Source organism: Saccopteryx leptura, chromosome 6, assembly GCF_036850995.1.
Source record: "Saccopteryx leptura isolate mSacLep1 chromosome 6, mSacLep1_pri_phased_curated, whole genome shotgun sequence".
In the NCBI taxonomy this organism is placed as follows: domain Eukaryota; kingdom Metazoa; phylum Chordata; class Mammalia; order Chiroptera; family Emballonuridae; genus Saccopteryx; species Saccopteryx leptura.
Genome location: NC_089508.1, coordinates 122,603,643 through 122,621,968, shown reverse-complemented (window position 1 = coordinate 122,621,968; position 18,326 = coordinate 122,603,643). Strand labels below are relative to the sequence as shown.

Below are 18,326 nucleotides of genomic sequence, written 5' to 3'. Positions count from 1 at the left end.
GTGCTGAATGCCTTCTGACTTCAAATTTAAAATAAAATGATTATCACCCTTGCTGCACTATGGACTACTTGTGCTGAACATGCTTCACACAATAAATGCTACTAAATTCCTGATATATTCAAGCTTTGATATGCTCAGCATCAAAGAGGCCTGCACCCACTCACAGAGGCACTATACTAGGTGCAAACGGTGATACCAAGAAGCCTGACTGATGGTCACCCTGAGTCCCAGCCTCAACACAGGCCCCTCTAGTGAGTCCTTTGCTTCCTCTAATTTCCATACTGGCTTATCTTCCCCATCACTGTTTATATTTGTGGAGGAAAGACTGTTACAAGATGGGACTGCCGCTTGGCCAGGGAGGGAGCTGGACCTGGACCAGAATAAAGAGAGTGTTTCTGGCAAACCCTCTCTTGGAGACTTTCTGATCCTCATCGATGCTTATTATGAGAGAAAACATGTCCCTCCCCTGTTTTGTACTACTGGTTCCTGGAAGAGACCATTGTCTTGAGCTGGACAAGCATGTAAATCAATTTACTGTCGTTGGCAGCATTCACGTTTGCCTACCCATGACTATCTGCTCCTTTATCCCATATAATTCTTCCATGTCAAGGGTATGGGGATCCAGTTCATATCACAGCCGCCCACGGTGCTCCTCCCATGTGCATTTCCCTCAATTGACTCCATTAATCAATGGGCTGGAGTAGCAGCCTCTTTCTTCAGTCTCTCTCTGCCCTCTGCTCATGGGGAAGATTTTCAGTCCCGGTACCTTTCCCTGGGTCTGTGTGCATGAACCACATTCCCTTCCAAACTTTTATTCATGCTTTTTGGAACATCAGTTGTGTCTATAAACATCCCTGCTGCCTCTGACTTTCTGTTCTAGCTTTCATTAAAATCTAAGAAAATTGCTTTGTGCATAGCCCTCTTGAAAAAAGAGTACAAATGTTCCCTGGCCTCTGCTTGCATGGTGGGGAGCCAGTGCCAGCCATGGCTGCTTCCAGCTTGCTGTACTTGTACCCTCAGGTGTTCCCATCCAGCAACCCCTACCTCCCCCCACCCCGTGTTGAAGACATTGGCCCTGGATCACCACGATCTTGTCTCTTGACTCATCTTCACATCTGTGGGGGAAACCACTTTTATTCTTCATAACCTCATTTAGGACAGTTCTACCTCTGAAACTTTAAACTTCCATGTCCTCTTCCTAGACCATCATCCTTGCATCCTTTTAATTTTGACTCTCCCTGGTTTACCAAATAATAAGACCCGTCCAGTTTTAACTTTCTTTCCAGCCTCCTCCACATGTACTTTGAATCTACCATCCGCTTTCCCTCTGGTGCAGCATCCTGGCTAAACCCCAACCATGGGCACATTCAAACAACTGTCTCCTTCCTGCACCTGCAGCCTGGCCGCTTGGAGTGCAGCAGACCGCGTCCCCGAGACAGGGCCTACTACATGCGATGGCGACCCTACCATCTCAGCACACCCTCTGCATGCTCAGCATGATCACGCTAGACATCCAGGTCCCCGTCCCCAGCCCCCGCCACAGCTTTCCAATCTGACCACTTTCGTTTAGTTCCCATCCTCACCTACCTTCTTCCTATCGGATGACCTCATCATCAGCTCAGATTTCTCAGAGCCCTGCCCCAGCCAACACAGTCCCCTGACTTTATATCTGAACTTTTTTCTTTCCCCACTATTTTCAAAGTATTCTTGTTCCCATCAAGGGGCAATTCAGTTACCTGTTAGCTCAAATCCACCCTCTCAGGACCCTGCTCTGCTCATGTTGCTTCACTTTTGTGTTTCCAACAACTCTCCCCCACTCTCTTCCCGCCAGCATGAAGCAAACATGTGCGCCCCTTCTTAGTCTTGGTGCTCATCCCCAAGTCGGCCTGGCTTCCAGCTCCCCTTACCAACAACCTCCTAGTTCTGCCAAACCCCAAGGTGCTTTTCAACCCAGATATTCTGTGACCCCTTTACAGTAAGTATTCTCTCCACCTTGAATCCTTTCCTCCCTCAGGTTTGTGCTCCTGTTATCTCCTGGTCCACCTTTGACGTCTCCGGTCACTCACTCTGCCTCCTTTTCCTGCACCTGCCCCTCAAAACACTGTGAGCTCTTAATGCTCAGTGGCTTGCTTCATCCTTTCTCTTGGAACTCTTCCTGGGCAGGGCTAACCCTACCCATTCACACTCCAGCAGGTCTTAAACCATTAAGTACAACCCAGACCTCTCTCCACATGTTAACTATTTAATGGATAGCTCCACTTAGAGGTCCCATAAGCACTTCAAACTCAATACGTCCAAAAAACCAAGTTTACCTGGCCGGTTGGCTCAGTGGTAGAGCGTCGGCCTGGCGTGCAGGAGTCCCGGATTCGATTCCCAGCCAGGGCACATAGGAGAAGCGCCCATCTGCTTCTCCACCCCTCCCCCTCTCCTTCCTCTCTGTCTCTCTCTTCCCCTCCCGCAGCCAAGGCTCCATTGGAGCAAAGTTGGCCCGGGCACTGAGGATGGCTCTGTGGCCTCTGCTTCAGGCGCTAGAGTGGCTCTGGTTGCAACAGAGAAGAATGCCCCGGATGGGCAGAGCATCGCCCCCTGGTGGGCGTGCCGGGTGGATCCCAGTTGGGCGCATGCGGGAGTCTGTCTGACTGCCTCCCCGTTTCCAGCTTCAGAAAAATACACACAAAAAACAAAAAACTAAAAAAACCCCAAGTTTACCATTTCTACCCCATCCCCCTTGAAACCCACTGCCTTTCCCCTATTCTCTGTCGTTACTCCTCCTCTCCTCTTTCCCTTGGCATCAATTCAACTACCAAACCCACTTTCCCTTCTCACTATCCCCAACTCTCTTCTTTCTCCGAGATCAGACCCTCACTCTATGCTGACCACAGAAAGAGTCCCTGCCAACTGTCCCATCCCCATCACATAGCCCTCCCATCTCTCATCCACACTATTGCCAGCAGACTGTTCTAATTCGTGATACTCCTCTGCTCCAAATTTGTCAGTGCTTCCTGATCTCCTATAAGATGGGGTAAGCTGCTCTGCACGAGAAACAAAGTGCTAAACGACATATGGCCTCTAGTTTCTTGTCCACCCCCCTCCTCACTTATATCCCAGGAATACTGGAGAAATCAGTTTCCAGAGCACACCATGTATGTACAAGTGTGTGTGTGTGTGTGTGTGTGTGTGTGTGTGTGTCTCTCTCTCTCTCTCTCTCTCTCTCTCTCTCCAGGGCAACTTCTGCTTCATGCAAACCCTTCTTCCCAGCTCTCACAGGCAGAAATAGGGCTTCTTCCACAATCCTCCCACAAATGTATGTACCCCTTTCAAAGCAAGTGCATATGAGCTAAGACACTATAAGTCACAGTACAAATTTAATAACAGCTTTGGGGATATAAAAAAAGAAATTCTACTAAATTAAATGCATGTATGTGTGTTTACACTCTGAATTCAGAAAAGTTAAAATAGGAAAAAATCAAGTTTAGAATCAGGAAAATACAGTATGTTTAATATTTCCATATGAACTAAATGCAACTTTATAAGCAAAGCAAAAATATGATTACAGTATTCTGTATATTTTAACTTTTCAAAATAATGTCAGTGTATGGTTCATGATTACAAATTTGATTATACCTTTAGGACAACTTAAACATTTTCTTTTTTTTTTTTTTTTTTTTGTATTTTTCTGAAGCTGGAAACGGGGAGAGACAGTCAGACAGACTCCCGCATGCGCCCGACCGGGATCCACCCGGCACGCCCACCAGGGGGCGATGCTCTGCCCCTCCGGGGGGTCACTCTGCCGTGACCAGAGCCACTCTAGCGCCTGGGGCAGAGGCCAAGGAGCCATCCCCAGTGCCCGGGCCATCTTTGCTCCAATGGAGCCTTGGCTGCGGGAGGGGAAGAGAGAGACAGAGAGGAAGGAGGGGGTGGGGGTGGAGAAGCAAATGGGCACTTCTCCTGTGTGCCCTGGCCGGGAATCGAACCCGGGTCCCCCGCACGCCAGGCCGACGCTCTACCACTGAGCCAACCGGCAAGGGCCTAAACATTTTCTTAAATGCAAGTCATAAACTACCTGAAAAATATTACAAAGTAAAGAAATTATCATATATTAATAGCATATATATGAAAAATAATGAATTTACCTACCTCAATAGTGAATAAGGTTGTGTTTGAAAGATCAGTAAATCATTACAGTGACCCTAATCAACAGAAAAGGGAGTTGTCAGGGTTTTTGATAAAAACAACCATGCATTAATAATTGAAATTTTAATTTGGTAAATGTAAAAGAAATGATACGAAGCAGCAAGTAGACCTCTCTCCAGCTCTGGACACTCACGTACACACGCATGCACAGACATACACGCATCTGTGTTTACACAAACCAGATACGTGGTTACCGGTTTTTCAGTGACCCAATTTTTTCCTAACCACAGTTTATATAATTGCAAATTTAAAAATCAGAAACATGTTTTTCTCCTAGAACAGTGAGTTCAAAATGAGAATAATAGTGGATTTTTTTTTATTAAGCAGAGCCTTTTTCTTCCAAATGACTGTTATTTTTAAATCTCCTCTTTACCCCATGTCCCTTTTCCAAGTGGTCCCAGAATTTCTTGGGAGTTCTTAATTTGAAAATCGCAGACCCAGAAGGTTTTCTGAATATGACTCTCTCAGCTAAAAGTTAACGTGGAAGCCTGACCAGGTGGTGGCGCAGTGGATAGAGCATCGGACTGGGATGCAGAGGACCCAGGTTCGAGACCCCGAGGTTGCCAGCTTGAGCGTGGGCTCATCTGGCTTGAGCTTGGACCCAAGGTCTCTGGCTAGAGCAAGGGGTTACTTGGTCTGCTGTAGCCCCATGGTCAGGGCACATATGAGAGGGCAGTCAATGAACAACTAAGGTGCCGCAACAACAACAACAAAAAAACTGGTGGTTGATGCTTCTCATCTTTTTCTGTTCCTGTCTGTCTGTCCCCATCTGACTCTCTCTCTGTCTCTGTAAAAAAAAAAGTTAACGTGGAAGAGTCAGCAGAAAAGTTCTCCACTCCTTTCCAATACGTCTTTAGAATTTCATAATTTATAATCACAATTTTAATCAGAATTCTTATTTTCATGATAAAATATGTATCCTAAGTAAAGACTTTAATTCTCAAAGAAAGTTCTGAAATTTTCAATACATGTAACATTTAAATTGGAGGCCCAGAACTATGAAATACACCAAGTTCCCTTTAGAGAAACTGCCTTACTTCAAGGTTCACTAGGCCACTCTGTGTAAACAACTGTGGCGAGAACTATGCCTGAAGGGAGAAAGGGAGCTGGTGCCCCGTTGGGTGGACCCTGGCTTGTTGCACCCACCCCATCCCCGAAGGCTCAGTCCTGCATGCCCAAGTGTTCTGTGCAAACCAGAGTGGCCAGTCCTGAACGACTGTCCCATTACATCCAGAGGAGGAGTGTGGCCACCCTGCTCTGCACTTCCCAAGGTGCTAGTAGTAAAAACACTATATTCTCCAAATGCTACTCATTTATTCCTTTGACCTTAGTTTTATCCTTTTTTTTTTTTTTTTTATAAAGACAGGGAGAGAGGGATAGATAGGGACAGACAGACAGGAATGGAGACAGATGAGAGGCATCAATCATTAGTTTTTCATAGCGACACTTTAGTTGTTCATTGATTGCTTTCTCATATGTGCCTTGACTGTGGGCCTTCAGCAGACCAAGTAACCCCTTGCTCGAGCCAGTGACCTTGGGTCCAAGCTGGTGAGCTTTGCTCAAACCAGATGAGCCCGCACTCAAGGTGGCGACCTCGGGGTCTCGAACCTGGGTCCTCCACATCCCAGTCTGACTCTCTATCCACTGTGCCACCGCCTGGTCAGGCCAGTTTTATCAAATTTTAAAACTGGAATGCTTCAGATGCGAATGTAAAATGGGTGAAGCAACGGCAAAAGAGGCATGAAATAGCCTGACCAGGTGGTAGCGCGGTGGATAGAGCGTCGGACTGGGAGGCGGAAGACCCAGGTTCGAGACCCTGAGGTCGCCAGCTTGAGCGCAGATTCAACTGGTTTGAGCAAAAAGCTCACCAGCTTGAGCCCAAGGTCACTGGCTCAAGCAAGGGGTTACCCGGTCTGCTGAAGGCCCGCAGTCAAGGCACATATGAGAAAGCAATCAATGAACAATTGAAGTGTTGCAATGCGCAGCGAAAAACTAATGATTGATGCTTCTCATCTCTCCGTTCCTGTCTGTCTATCCCTCTCTCTGACTTTCTCTCTGTCTCTGTAAAAAAAAAAAAAAATTTACTTACAAATATTTTAATTTAATAAAATTATCAACTCCCATACTATAGGGTGGGTCAAAGAGAAAATAAAAGGGAAAACCATCCTTTAAAAGCTCTTCTTAATAATTTGACTAATAAAGTTAATAGACTTGCTTTGATTTGTAACCTAAGGTATCCTAAAATGTTTCACAAAAACCACTTAGTCTAAAGATTAGCTGCAGGACAGAGTAATATTTCATGCTCTTCCATACTCTGCAATGTGGGAATGTTAACATTCTTGTTGAATAACCATTTACGTTGAATAACACAGTTACTCAGAGGAAATATTTAGATAAGAAATGTTCTTACTGTATCCAAGGACAGTAAATCATCTTTGCTCCCACCAAACACCATTATTTCATTCTCTTTTCCCAAACAGGCGGTGTGCCATAACCTATGATCGAAATGTATAAACAGAGTGAAATGTTTTCAAAGAAGAAATTGTGTGTCACATACACATCACTTTTTAATTGCACACTCTAAAATGTCATCTATTTCAAGAGAGGCATGATTGAATTTGAAACTTTGTCCCAAAATATCCTCAAAGGGAAAGATTTTTCTAGAATCGTCAGAGGATTAGATTCTAGAGTTCATTAAATCATATCATTTCAATTAAGGAGATGACCCCCCAGTAACTCTCCCATTATATCCCCCAATCCTTTTCTTCTTCTTCTTCTTCTTCTTTTTTTTTTTTTTTGACAGAGACAGAGAGAGAGTCAGAGGGACAGACAGGCAGGAAGAGAGAGATATGAGAAGCATCAATCTTCATTGTGGTACTTTTAGTTAGTTGTTCATTGACTGTTTTCTCATATGTGCCTTGACTGGGGTGCTACAGCAGACCGAGTGACCCCTTGCTCAGGCCAGTGACCTTGGGCTTCAAGCCAGCGACCATGGATGGGGACATGTCTATGATCCCACACTCAAGGCAGCGACCCTACCTGCGCTCAAGCTGGTGAGTACGCGCTCAAGCCAGTGAGCTCGAGGTTTTGAACCTGGGTCCTCTGAGTCCCAGTCCAATGCTCTATCCACTGTGCCACCGCCTGGTCAGGCCCACCCGGAATACTTTTCTAAACTCTTTATCTTATAGACATTGAAATAATTTAGTTACAAAATATTATTAAAAGGAACTTATCAGCGGAAACAGACACCTTTCCCAGTTTTCCCATGGAACCATCCTCTCACTTTTATCTCTTCCCTGTTCTCTCCTCCCACTTCCCCAGATAAAGCCAATTTGGCATTTTCTTTTCATTATATTGTCATATTGCTTATCATTCTGGGCACAGACTACCACAAAAGCGTCCATTTTTCTGTCTCTAATCTCTCCCAGCTACATATAGCTGATAAATAATATTTTTCAAATATTGTTTTTAACTATGACATTTCCTGATCTGGAAGCACCTTATCCTAATACTTATAACCGACAGCTATTTTTTTCCCATAAAAGTTAACTCTTGCCATGCCCCAAATGAACCCCCTACTTCAGCCAACTTCATTTATTTGTGTCCTCTAATAGTAAAGCATGTCTCTATCTCTGGGCTTTTGCGCATTCTGTGTCCTAGTCTTGAAATGAATAATCATTCATTCTCAGGGCCTTAAGAAGAGAAAACAAACAAAAAACAGGTTCAAAATCCCCAAGTGCCGCCCAAACTGGCTGTCACTTTGCTTATTCAGTATCTTTCAACATTTATGTGCTCATTTTATAATATCACTTACACTTGAACATCAACTGCTCTATATACTTTTTTAAATTGCTTAATGTATGTGTCCTTAGCTCCCCACAAAAAGTTTCCAGAAGTGCTGTGTGGGAGCTGGTTTATCAGCTAGTTAGAGCTGTCTGCTTATCTCCATCTGACCCCATGGTCAGTGATATCATGTGGGTAGCTTGAAATTGGCCATGGTGGAAATCAGCAAATGCTACAAATTAGAACTTTGGGGGAGGGGGTATTTTTTCCTGAAAAACTGTGTTAATTGTTTACCAGAGCATTACTGGGACTTGGGTAATCTAATTTTATGCTTCTCTTTAAAAATGCTTATTATTGGCCCTGGCCGGTTGGCTCAATGGAAGAGTGTCAGCCTGGCGTGTGGAAGTCCTGGGTTCAATTCCCGGTCAGGGCACACAGGAGAAGCACCCATCTGCTTCTCCACCCTCCCCTCTCCTGTCCTCTCTGTCTCTCTCTTCTGCTCCCGCAGTCAAGGCTCCACTGGAGCAAAGTTGGCCTGGGCGCTGGGGATGGCTCCATGGTCTCCACCTCAGGCGCTAGAATGGCTCCGGCCACAATGGAGCAATGCCCCAGATGGGCAGAGAGCATTGCCCCCTAAGTGGGCATGCCGGGTGGATACTGGTCAGGTGCGTGCAGGAGTCTGTGTGACTGCTTCCCTGCTTCTCACTTTGGAAAAATACAAAAAAAAAATGCTTATTATTGTGTTCTGCATCCAGTAGGTGATCAAAAACCTTTGATTAACAAAAATATATGCAAAATGTCAGTATAATTTATTCATTGATTTTAAATAAACAAATTAGTTCACAAAGGACTAGAGCATCTAATCTTCTTTTGGAAATGGTCTGGTAGCTCATATCCATCTGCAGTTTCATATTATTTACCAAAAGTACATTTATGTTCTTAAAAAGTTCAGTAGTTCTGGGGACTCACACTCTCAGGAAAAAAGTACACATAAACATCTCAATTTTAAAAGATCAGTTGAGGGTCTACACAGGCATTGCTTTGATCCTGAGAGTACTTTGATTACTTCTCTCAACAGACCAAATTGCTGAAGCAATAGATTCTCCAATTACATATTATCACTTATTTTATTACTACATAACTTATTTTTAGTATATTAATCCTTCTACTTAACTTCCACAAGTGCAATCAATAGGATTATGCACAATTTGTTAGATCAAATCCTTTCTTCATACAATCATGACACATTCAATGACAAATGCATTTGGGACCCAGCATAGAGCTAAGTCATTAAAGATTTTGTTTGGGAAATACTCTGTCCAATTCTCCAACTTGTATCTCCAACCATAATTTGATGTAAATCTTCAGCAACACCCAGATTATGTTGTGGGGCTGGAGATGGGAACCAGAAGAGGGACTAGGTAAAGGAGATAGAATACAATGAAGTCCTTTATATGGGAAGGAACAGCTTAACTTCCTAGAGGGAAGGTCAGGTAACCTTGGCAATACTCATGGCTACAACAGTACCTAAGGCTCTACAGACCAGCACCTTATTAGTTCTCTTTCACAGACATTTAAGAAAGTTCTTTGCTGTGTTTTATCCAAGGTGAGACCTGTAGAAGAGAGTGCAACACTGTAGAACAATCATTCTCAACCAGGGGCGATTCTGTCCCCAAGGGGGCATTTGACAATTTCTGGAGACATTTTTGATCATCATAACTGCAGGTTGGGGGGGCAGTACTACTGGCATATAGAGGGTAGAGGCCAGAGATGCTGTTAAACATCCTCCAATGCACAGGAAGCCCCTCACAATAAACAATTTGGTACAAAATGTCAATAGTGCCGAGGTTGAGAAACCTGCCATAGAATTACGAGAGGAGAATTGGGCAACTTTCATTTCAAATTATACCTTGGAAAAGTTTGCACCAAAAAAAAGCATATAGATGTTAAGTCAATTCTCACTTTCACAGAAAAAAAATTAGTATATATACACACATATAGGTTCTTCTTTATACTAAACTGTATCCCACTTGTTCTCCTCCACACCTCATACCTGAAGAGGGTTCTGCTCTTTCTTATCTACCTGATGGAAACTCTGGCCTGGACTTCATCCTCGGAGAACACTGGGAAGCCTTTCCTGCCTGGGTTCTGGTGACATCTAGCTTGCAACCTGATGTGTTTTCTACAGACTGACAGTTTATCTCCACTCACAGCTGTTCTAAACTTATCACCTAAACATTCTAATAAAACACATTATTTACATGACACATCAGCTGAACTAAAAAAGAAATCTGTTTATATAGCTCAGTTCTAACTAGTGTATTATTGATCATAGATGTGTTGCTCTAGTTATTCATTAATGATTGTCACATAAAATAGCAACTTAAAAACTAAACATTCTTACAACCTCTCTGGTCTATAATTAATGCATTTATGAAATCAAACAACTAACAGAACAAAGAGCTTATCTAGTCCAACTCCTTCATTTCACAAATAGAGAAAATGGTGCTCAGTTTCATCAGTGACTTTCCCGAAGCATGTTAAGCAGTAACTGAGCAAGGACTAGAACTTTGGGCTAGTTCTTGAAGGGGACCTACATGCATGAGATATAAGATATATGAAGAACTTATATATCTTAATATAAAACTCTTTCAATTAAAACATATATTACAAGAGATCCAGAATTGTTAAAAAAGTACATTCCAATGAGTTTTTATACATGAAAATATAAAAAACATACATGTAATTATGATAACTCTAAAAATATTATGCATATTAAGGTAGAGATATACAATGAGATATATTTAAATATTTTCATGTTCTTTTTTTCAAGTAAGTTACTTTGTCATATATTAAATTACCAAAATGCATGTCATTAGCTTGACTTCACTTTAGTATAATCTACAGTAAAATAATCTGAAATACACGGCATGAAAAACAATAAAATCTATTACTAACCATAATAATTATAATGTTCTGAGTTAAAATTTCCTATGAATATATATTTATTATACCACTCAAATTAGAAAAAAATAAGAATTACAGTACTAATGTGTTTTTCTTTGTAATCTTATTTTTTTAATTAATTTTTAGAGAGGAGAGAGAGTGAGAGAGAGAAGGGGGAGGGAAGAGCAGGAAGCATCAACTCCCATATGTGCCTTGACCAGGCAAGCCCAGGGTTTTGAACCAGCGACCTCAGCGTTTCCAGGTCGACGCTTTATCCACTGCACCACGACAGGTCAGGCCTTTGTAATCTAATGATAGTATATTGTTTCTAAAATTTTTTGTAGAAAACTGTAATCTATAATATACCAGAAATAACTAACATATCTTCTTTTTCAAAAATTTCACATTAATGAATATAATATAGTTAATAAAGAAAAATAATAATCTGCCTTCCACTTGATTAACATGAAAGCAATTTCCCCCTTAAATTTCTCTAAATCTCTTCCATACAAACAAATTACTACTAAAGTCATCAACATTCTTGTCTACTTATTAAAAATAGTAACATTATATGATACTTTCAACATCTTAGTCTTTTCATATTTATCAGGCAAGATTATGCAATTACCTAAAAGAATACTACTTTAAAATATGCAAATATGGTAGAAACTGAATAGATAATTTTTAATAATTAGATTTCATCAAATAATAATTATTTAGATAACATCAAGCTTATTTGAAAGATATCCTTCCTGGTGACTTTTTAAATGTCACACACTATAAATTCAGTGCTATATTTTAATACTTTAAAATTTCTTAACTATTTTACAATTTGACAACTTCTAGACTTACCTGGGTCGTGTTTTAGGTAAATGTGTCAGTTGTTTCCAACAATTTGTTATGACATTATGAATCCACCCATCACCTGCAATATTATGGCAGTTCAAAAATTAAGATTAGATCTTGGGATAAAATTTTAACTTTTTCCCAAATTTATAAAGCTACATTTATACAACTACCTTTTTTTTTTTTTTTTTTTTTATATTTTTCTGAAGCTGGAAACGGGGAGAGACAGTCAGACAGACTCCCGCATGCGCCCTATAAGGAATCCACCTGGCACGCCCACCAGGGGCTACGCTCTGCCCACCAGGGGGCAATGCTCTGCCCCTCCAGGGCATCGCTCTGTCGCGACCAGAGCCACTCTAGCGCCTGGGGCAGAGGCCAAGGAGCCATCCCCAGCACCCGGGCCATCTTTGCTCCAATGGAGCCTTGGCTGCGGGAGGGGAAGAGAGAGACAGAGAGGAAGGGGGGGGGGGGTGGAGAAGCAAATGGGCGCTTCTCCTGTGTGCCCTGGCCGGGAATCGAACCCCGGTCCCCTGCACGCCAGCCCGACACTCTACCGCTGAGCCAACCGGCCAGGGCCTACAACTACCTTTTATGTGCATATTATTCATAAAAATATTCAGAGAGATATAAAAGTAGAGTGAATATGACAATGAGCCCACACATATCCCAGAGTCAATAACTACAAAGATTTTGTGACTTGTGCTCCATTTATCTTTTTATTATCGGTGTTGCTGAGTTATTCTAAAGCAAATCCTAGACCGCCATTCATTTTTTCCCATACATACTCCAGCAAGCACTGCTTTTAAAAAATGGAAATTTTTTACATAACTACAACACCATTGTCACATAACTACAATGCCATTATCACAGTCAACAAAACTAAAAATTATTTCTTAGAATTATGTAAAACACATAGGACCACATCTTAAGCTGCACTTATAAAGGAGGAAACTGACTGGACAGAATTAGGACACTTAACAGATGGGTATAAGACTTAGTGGGGTGAACACTTTTTGTACACCTAAGACTAATATAATATTTTATAACAACTGTAATTGGAAAATAAATTAATTTTAAAATAAAAATTTTTTAATTTTAAGAGTTGGGACATTTAATTCCCCCCTATGTCAATGACCAAAACCAGCAAGTAGGAATTAAAAATAGTGCTCATGGCCCTGGCCGGTTGGCTCAGCGGTAGAGCGTCGGCCTGGCGTGCGGGGGACCCGGGTTCGATTCCCGGCCAGGGCACATAGGAGAAGCGCCCATTTGCTTCTCCACCCCCCACCCCCTCCTTCCTCTCTGTCTCTCTCTTCCCCTCCCGCAGCCAAGGCTCCATTGGAGCAAAAGATGGCCCGGGCGCTGGGGATGGCTCCTTGGCCTCTGCCCCAGATGCTAGAGTGGCTCTGGTCGCAGCAGAGTGACGCCCCGGAGGGGCAGAGCGTCGCCCCTGGTGGGCGTGCCGGGTGGATCCCGGTCGGGCGCATGCGGGAGTCTGTCTGACTGTCTCTCCCCGTTTCCAGCTTCAGAAAAATACAAAAAAAAAAAAAAAAAAATAGTGCTCATGAAGATATGATATTAAATAGCCACCATGAAATGGATAAAAGTGAACATTTTTATTAGATTCCAAATCTTTTTTACTTAAAATCTCCAGAAACTGAAACAGCACAGTGTTCTGCAATAATTAGCATCCCCTTCTAGGAGCTGCTGTTATCAACTTAACTCTGGACTTTCTTGGCCAGCAACCTGCCAAGTACAAAGCTGGTGTTCAATAAAGTTTCAATGAAAAAATTGGTTTCCAGATTCTATTAAGTTAGAGAAATGTTTTTAATGATATATAAGTTCTCTTAAATGCAAACATCTCTAGCCATATAAAATTTCTGAGTTAAGAAAATACAAAATATTTAATATGTCAAACTAATAAGTGGATATTGTTGGTCATTTGTCTATCCTAATGGCAAAATTTTACTGCTCAGAGGAAAACTGTATTTCAAAACCCACAGCCATTGGGATCAACACTGACAGGAGTTAAAAAAAATTCTAGCTAAACACTTTATTTTGTAGTTCAGAAACAAAAGGAGAAGCAACAGGTCTTCCTACCTTATATGTCCAGAGCATGCTGGGAAAGGCTGCTCTTCTAGTCCTCACTCCAGACTACAGTACAAACATGTTGCTCATATACCAGGACAGAGTCATAGACTATTGTATAGTAGTGGAAAGGGGCTCTTGTGAATGTAGGTCCAACCACCCTCCCTTTGCTCCAGCGCAGGAAACAGGAGCACGTGAAGAGCCAAGGGTAGAGAAGCAAAAGGGCCTTCCCCTTCTAATTCTCAATGCAAGCATATAGTAAAGGTAAAGCGGGGCAGGATAATATAAAGGTAAACCATAAAATCAGAAAGAAAGGAAGATACCTTAAGTATAAAATAGAACTAAGAAAAAAAGTGAGATCAAAACTGTAGGCTGAACATGAATTGACGTACTTAGAGGAATGTTGTCTGCACTTAGTCCGCCAAATAGGAAAAGTTTATCATCAGCTATCGGTGTTAAAGTATGCCATGATCGATGTTTAGGTTTTTCTCCATTAATAGGAATCCTGTGGCAAGGGAAAAAATATAAAAATCTAGGTTGAATAAATTATTATTTAAAATAAAAGGTTTTCAATTATCTCAGATCTTAAAGGGAAAAACTGCCCTCACTAGTTATAAATTTTACTAATTTTAAGATTAGCAAAATCATTTTAAAACATTCTTAAATTCTTAGATAAGTTTAAACAATCTTTCCACATAGTGTCTATTCCACCTGGCCACAGAACACAGATTAAAAATTATAATTTCCAGTTAATTCACAATGCATATTCAGCATCATTCTTGTGGGTTATCAATAAAAATTACCCAAGTTTTTCAACATAATTATTTTCATGTCTATAACTTTTAACTGTTGTTTAATGTTTAATTTGGGGTTTTCAGCAGATTTCTTCAATGATATTATGGGATTTTGCTGCTGTTTTTACTTTGGTCTATTTGTTGTAGAATGTCCCAAAGCATTACCATCTCTGAAAAAACTAATTACTCTACCTTCAAAATAAAAGATGCAGGCCATTACAGATCCAGGAATAAAACTCTAAAGATTTCAAACAACTACTGTTCTATTCCTCATGAAATAGAAACCATAGTAAAAACAAAAGTATAAATTAACCAATTTAGGATATGAGAAGGCACCACATTTCAGCATTCTGGAATATTGGCCATTTATAGAAGATGTAGTTTTCCAGACTGGATATATTTTTCTTATTTTTGTTGACTGTAAAAACATTTTGGTTAGAAAACATTCAACAACAAAGAAATATTTTTAATGGGAGTTATATAATCCTGTCCTTCAACAAGATAATAATTTGGTACCTATCTTTCCAGACTTTAATGTACATAAATATATTTATTAAAAATATATAAATGGGGCCTGACCAGGCGGTGGCTCAGAGGATAGAGCGTCGGACTGGGATGTGGAGGACCCAGGTTCGAGACCCCGAGGTCGCCAGCTTGAGTGCTGCTCATCTGGCTTGAGCAAAGCTCACCAGCTTGGACCCAAGGTTGCTGGCTTAAGCAAGGGGTTACTCGGTCTGCTGAAGGCCCACGGTCAAGGCACATATGAGAAAGCAATCAATGAACAACTAAGATGTTTCAACAAAAAACTGATGATTGATGCTTCTCATCTTTCTCTGTTCCTGTCTGTCCCCATCTGTCCCTCTCTCTGACTCTTTCTGTCTCTGTAAAAAATAAAAATAAAAAAATAAAAATATATAAATGGGATCATATATTTCATTCTATAATGTTTTCATTCAACAAGTATGTTGCAGAATATTTCCATGAAGAAGTTTCCTTTGGCAATAGAAGTCCAAATGGCAGCCCTTTGGGCAAATGTACCATGATTTAAACAATTCCCACTTGTGGGCATGAAGGTTGATCTCAAGTTTTTGTTTTTATATATAATGCCATAAAAACATCTTTGTGTACACACTCCCACATAAATATATTTGTCTTGTTATCATCTTCAGAGAAATTTTGGACCAAAGTAGAAATTCCATTTATATTTTAAACATATTGCCAGAATACCTTTCAGAAAAACTGTATCAATTTATTCTTCCACTAATTATGTTGTTACAACCTAGCACACACTGGTAATTTGTAATTATTTTTATCTGATAGGTGTAACTAGTTTTATTTCTATTTCTTTAATAATCTATGAAGTTTAACATCCTTTTAAAATAATTTTGCCTATTTCTATTTCTTCTGAGTGCTTATTCATGTTCTTTGTCTACTTTTCTCTTGGGTTATTTGTTTTTTTCTTACCAACTTAGTTCTTGTGGACTTAGCTCTCTCTGTTAGAAATACTATAAGTATTGAGTAAAGTATATGATTGTCTACTACTATGCTGGACACCTGAAACTAATACAAAATAATATTAAATGAAAACTAATTAAAAAATAAAAAAAATTTTGAAAAGAAAAATTCAAAATAAAAAATACTGTATAGGTCCAACAAACAAAAAAGAAATACTATAAGATTATTTCCAGTTCATTTTTTTGTTTCCATGGTCCAATGTGACTTTTAACTTTTTGTGGTATATTTTTCTACACAGAAATAATTAATCCTTAAGTAGTATTAACACTATCTTTATGAATTTTGGGTTTATATAATTTTTAGAAAAGCATTCTCCATGCAGAGATTTTAAAGATAATCTGTTATATTTTCTTCTTGTATTTTTGTGGTTTTATTTTTATTTTTATTTTTCTGAAGTTGGAAACGGGGAGGCAGTCAGACAGACTCCCGCATGCGCCCGACAGGGATCCACCCGGCACACCCACCAGGGGGCAATGCTCTGCCCATCTGGGGTGTCGCTCTGTTGCAATCAGAGCCATTCTAGCGCCTGAGGCAGAGGCCACAGAGCCATCCTCAGTGCCCGGGCCATCTTTGCTCCAATGGAGCCTTGGCTGCGGGAGGGGAAGAGAGAGACAGAGAGGAAGGAGAGGGGAGGGTGGAGAAGCAGATGGGCGCTTCTCCTGTATGCACTGGCCAGGAATCAAACCCGGGACTCCTGCACGCCAGGACGACACTCTTGTGGTTTTATTTTTAATAGCATTCATACTTTGGAATAATATATAGTTCTAAGTTCATCTCATTACACAAACAGCTGAATTGATAGTTAAATGCATTTATTGTATTGCTAAATTTATATTATGAGCCATAAATAAAATCTATTATCCACTTCATTATCTGAACACTTGTGATGAACCCATTAAACTGTTCCTTCATTTCTTCTACTGACCAGTCCTTGAGATTACACAGTATAAAACCAGTACTTCTACAGAATCAGTTTTTAACTGCTAGAATTCTCATGTTCTATGTAGTTTGTTTAAAGAATAAACTATTAAAATCTATATATTACTTGCTTAGACATATAATCTGGAGGAAAAAAGTAATAGTTCAGTTGTAGAGACCCACATTTATGCACACACAACACATACAGAAACACCTATAGATAAGAACAAACAAATTTCATACTTACCGTCCAGACCAGGTCCAGGTATCTAAGTTTAGACAGTGCAAATCATTCATCCTAGTTTGCTAAAATAAAAGTGTGTAAAGATAGTTAGTGTTTTATATCTTTCATAAGCTAAAAGTTTGGTTTTAAAATCAGTTGCCATTAAAAATAGATTATATCTCTTTTACTTAACATCATAAGATTATACAGTGTGTCCATAAAGTCATGGTGCACTTTTGACCGGTCACAGGAAAGCAACAAAAGATGACAGAAATGTGAAATCTGCACCAAATAAAAGGAAAACCCTCCCAGTTTCTGTAGGATGATGTGGCAGCATGTGCACATGCACAGATGATGATGTAATACCGTGTATACAGCGGAGCAGCCCAGGGCCATGCCAGTCGAGATGTGGACAGTATAGAGAGAGGAAAGTTCAGTGTGTTCTGTGGCTCGCTAAATTTGAATCCATGACCAAAGTGCAACGTGAATATCGGCGCATTTATAATGAAGCGCCACCACATAGGAATAACATTACTCGGTGGGTTAAGCAGTTGAAGGAAACCGGCAGTTTGGTGGAGAAACCCCGTTCTGGTAGGCCACCAGTCAGTGACGAGTCTGTAGAGGCTATACGGGATAGCTACCTAAGGAGCCCTAAAAAATCTGTGTGTGAGCCCACATCGAACTGCACTGAATAGGTATGAAACTGGGAGAGTTTTCCTTTTATTTGGTGCAGATTTCACATTTCTATCATCTTTTGTTGCTTTCCTGTGACCGGACAAAAGTGCACCATGACTTTATGGACACACTGTATATTGGGAAACAAAACTAAGCATTAATGAAATTAACATACAGGGTCACTGGCTTGAACATGGGATCATAGACATGACCCCATGATCACTAGCTTGAGCCCAAGGGTGCTGGCTTGAGCAAGGGGTCACTCGCTTTGCTGTAGTCCCCCAGTCAAGGCACATATGAGAAAGCAATCAGTGAATATCTAAGGTGCTGCAACAAAAAATTGATAC

The 18,326-nt window shown here is 40.8% G+C and overlaps 1 protein-coding gene across 3 annotated transcripts in view; it reads right to left on the bottom strand.

Annotated features, from left to right (window-relative positions):
* Positions 1–18,326, bottom strand: part of KLHDC1 (kelch domain containing 1) — an 86,336-nt gene that overhangs the window by 4,671 nt on the left and 63,339 nt on the right. For 2 of the 3 annotated variants that reach the window (XM_066388366.1, XM_066388365.1), the window contains exons 8-12: positions 17,329–17,387; positions 14,247–14,359; positions 11,776–11,848; positions 6,605–6,689; positions 4,138–4,190 (exon numbers count right to left, since the gene is read on the bottom strand). In XM_066388366.1, the coding sequence (XP_066244463.1) occupies positions 4,138–4,190; positions 6,605–6,689; positions 11,776–11,848; positions 14,247–14,359; positions 17,329–17,387 (383 nt within the window). Of the gene's footprint in view, positions 1–4,137; positions 4,191–6,604; positions 6,690–9,523; positions 9,591–11,775; positions 11,849–14,246; positions 14,360–17,328; positions 17,388–18,326 lie in introns of those variants that run through there. The other variant, XM_066388367.1, reaches the window with a different exon arrangement.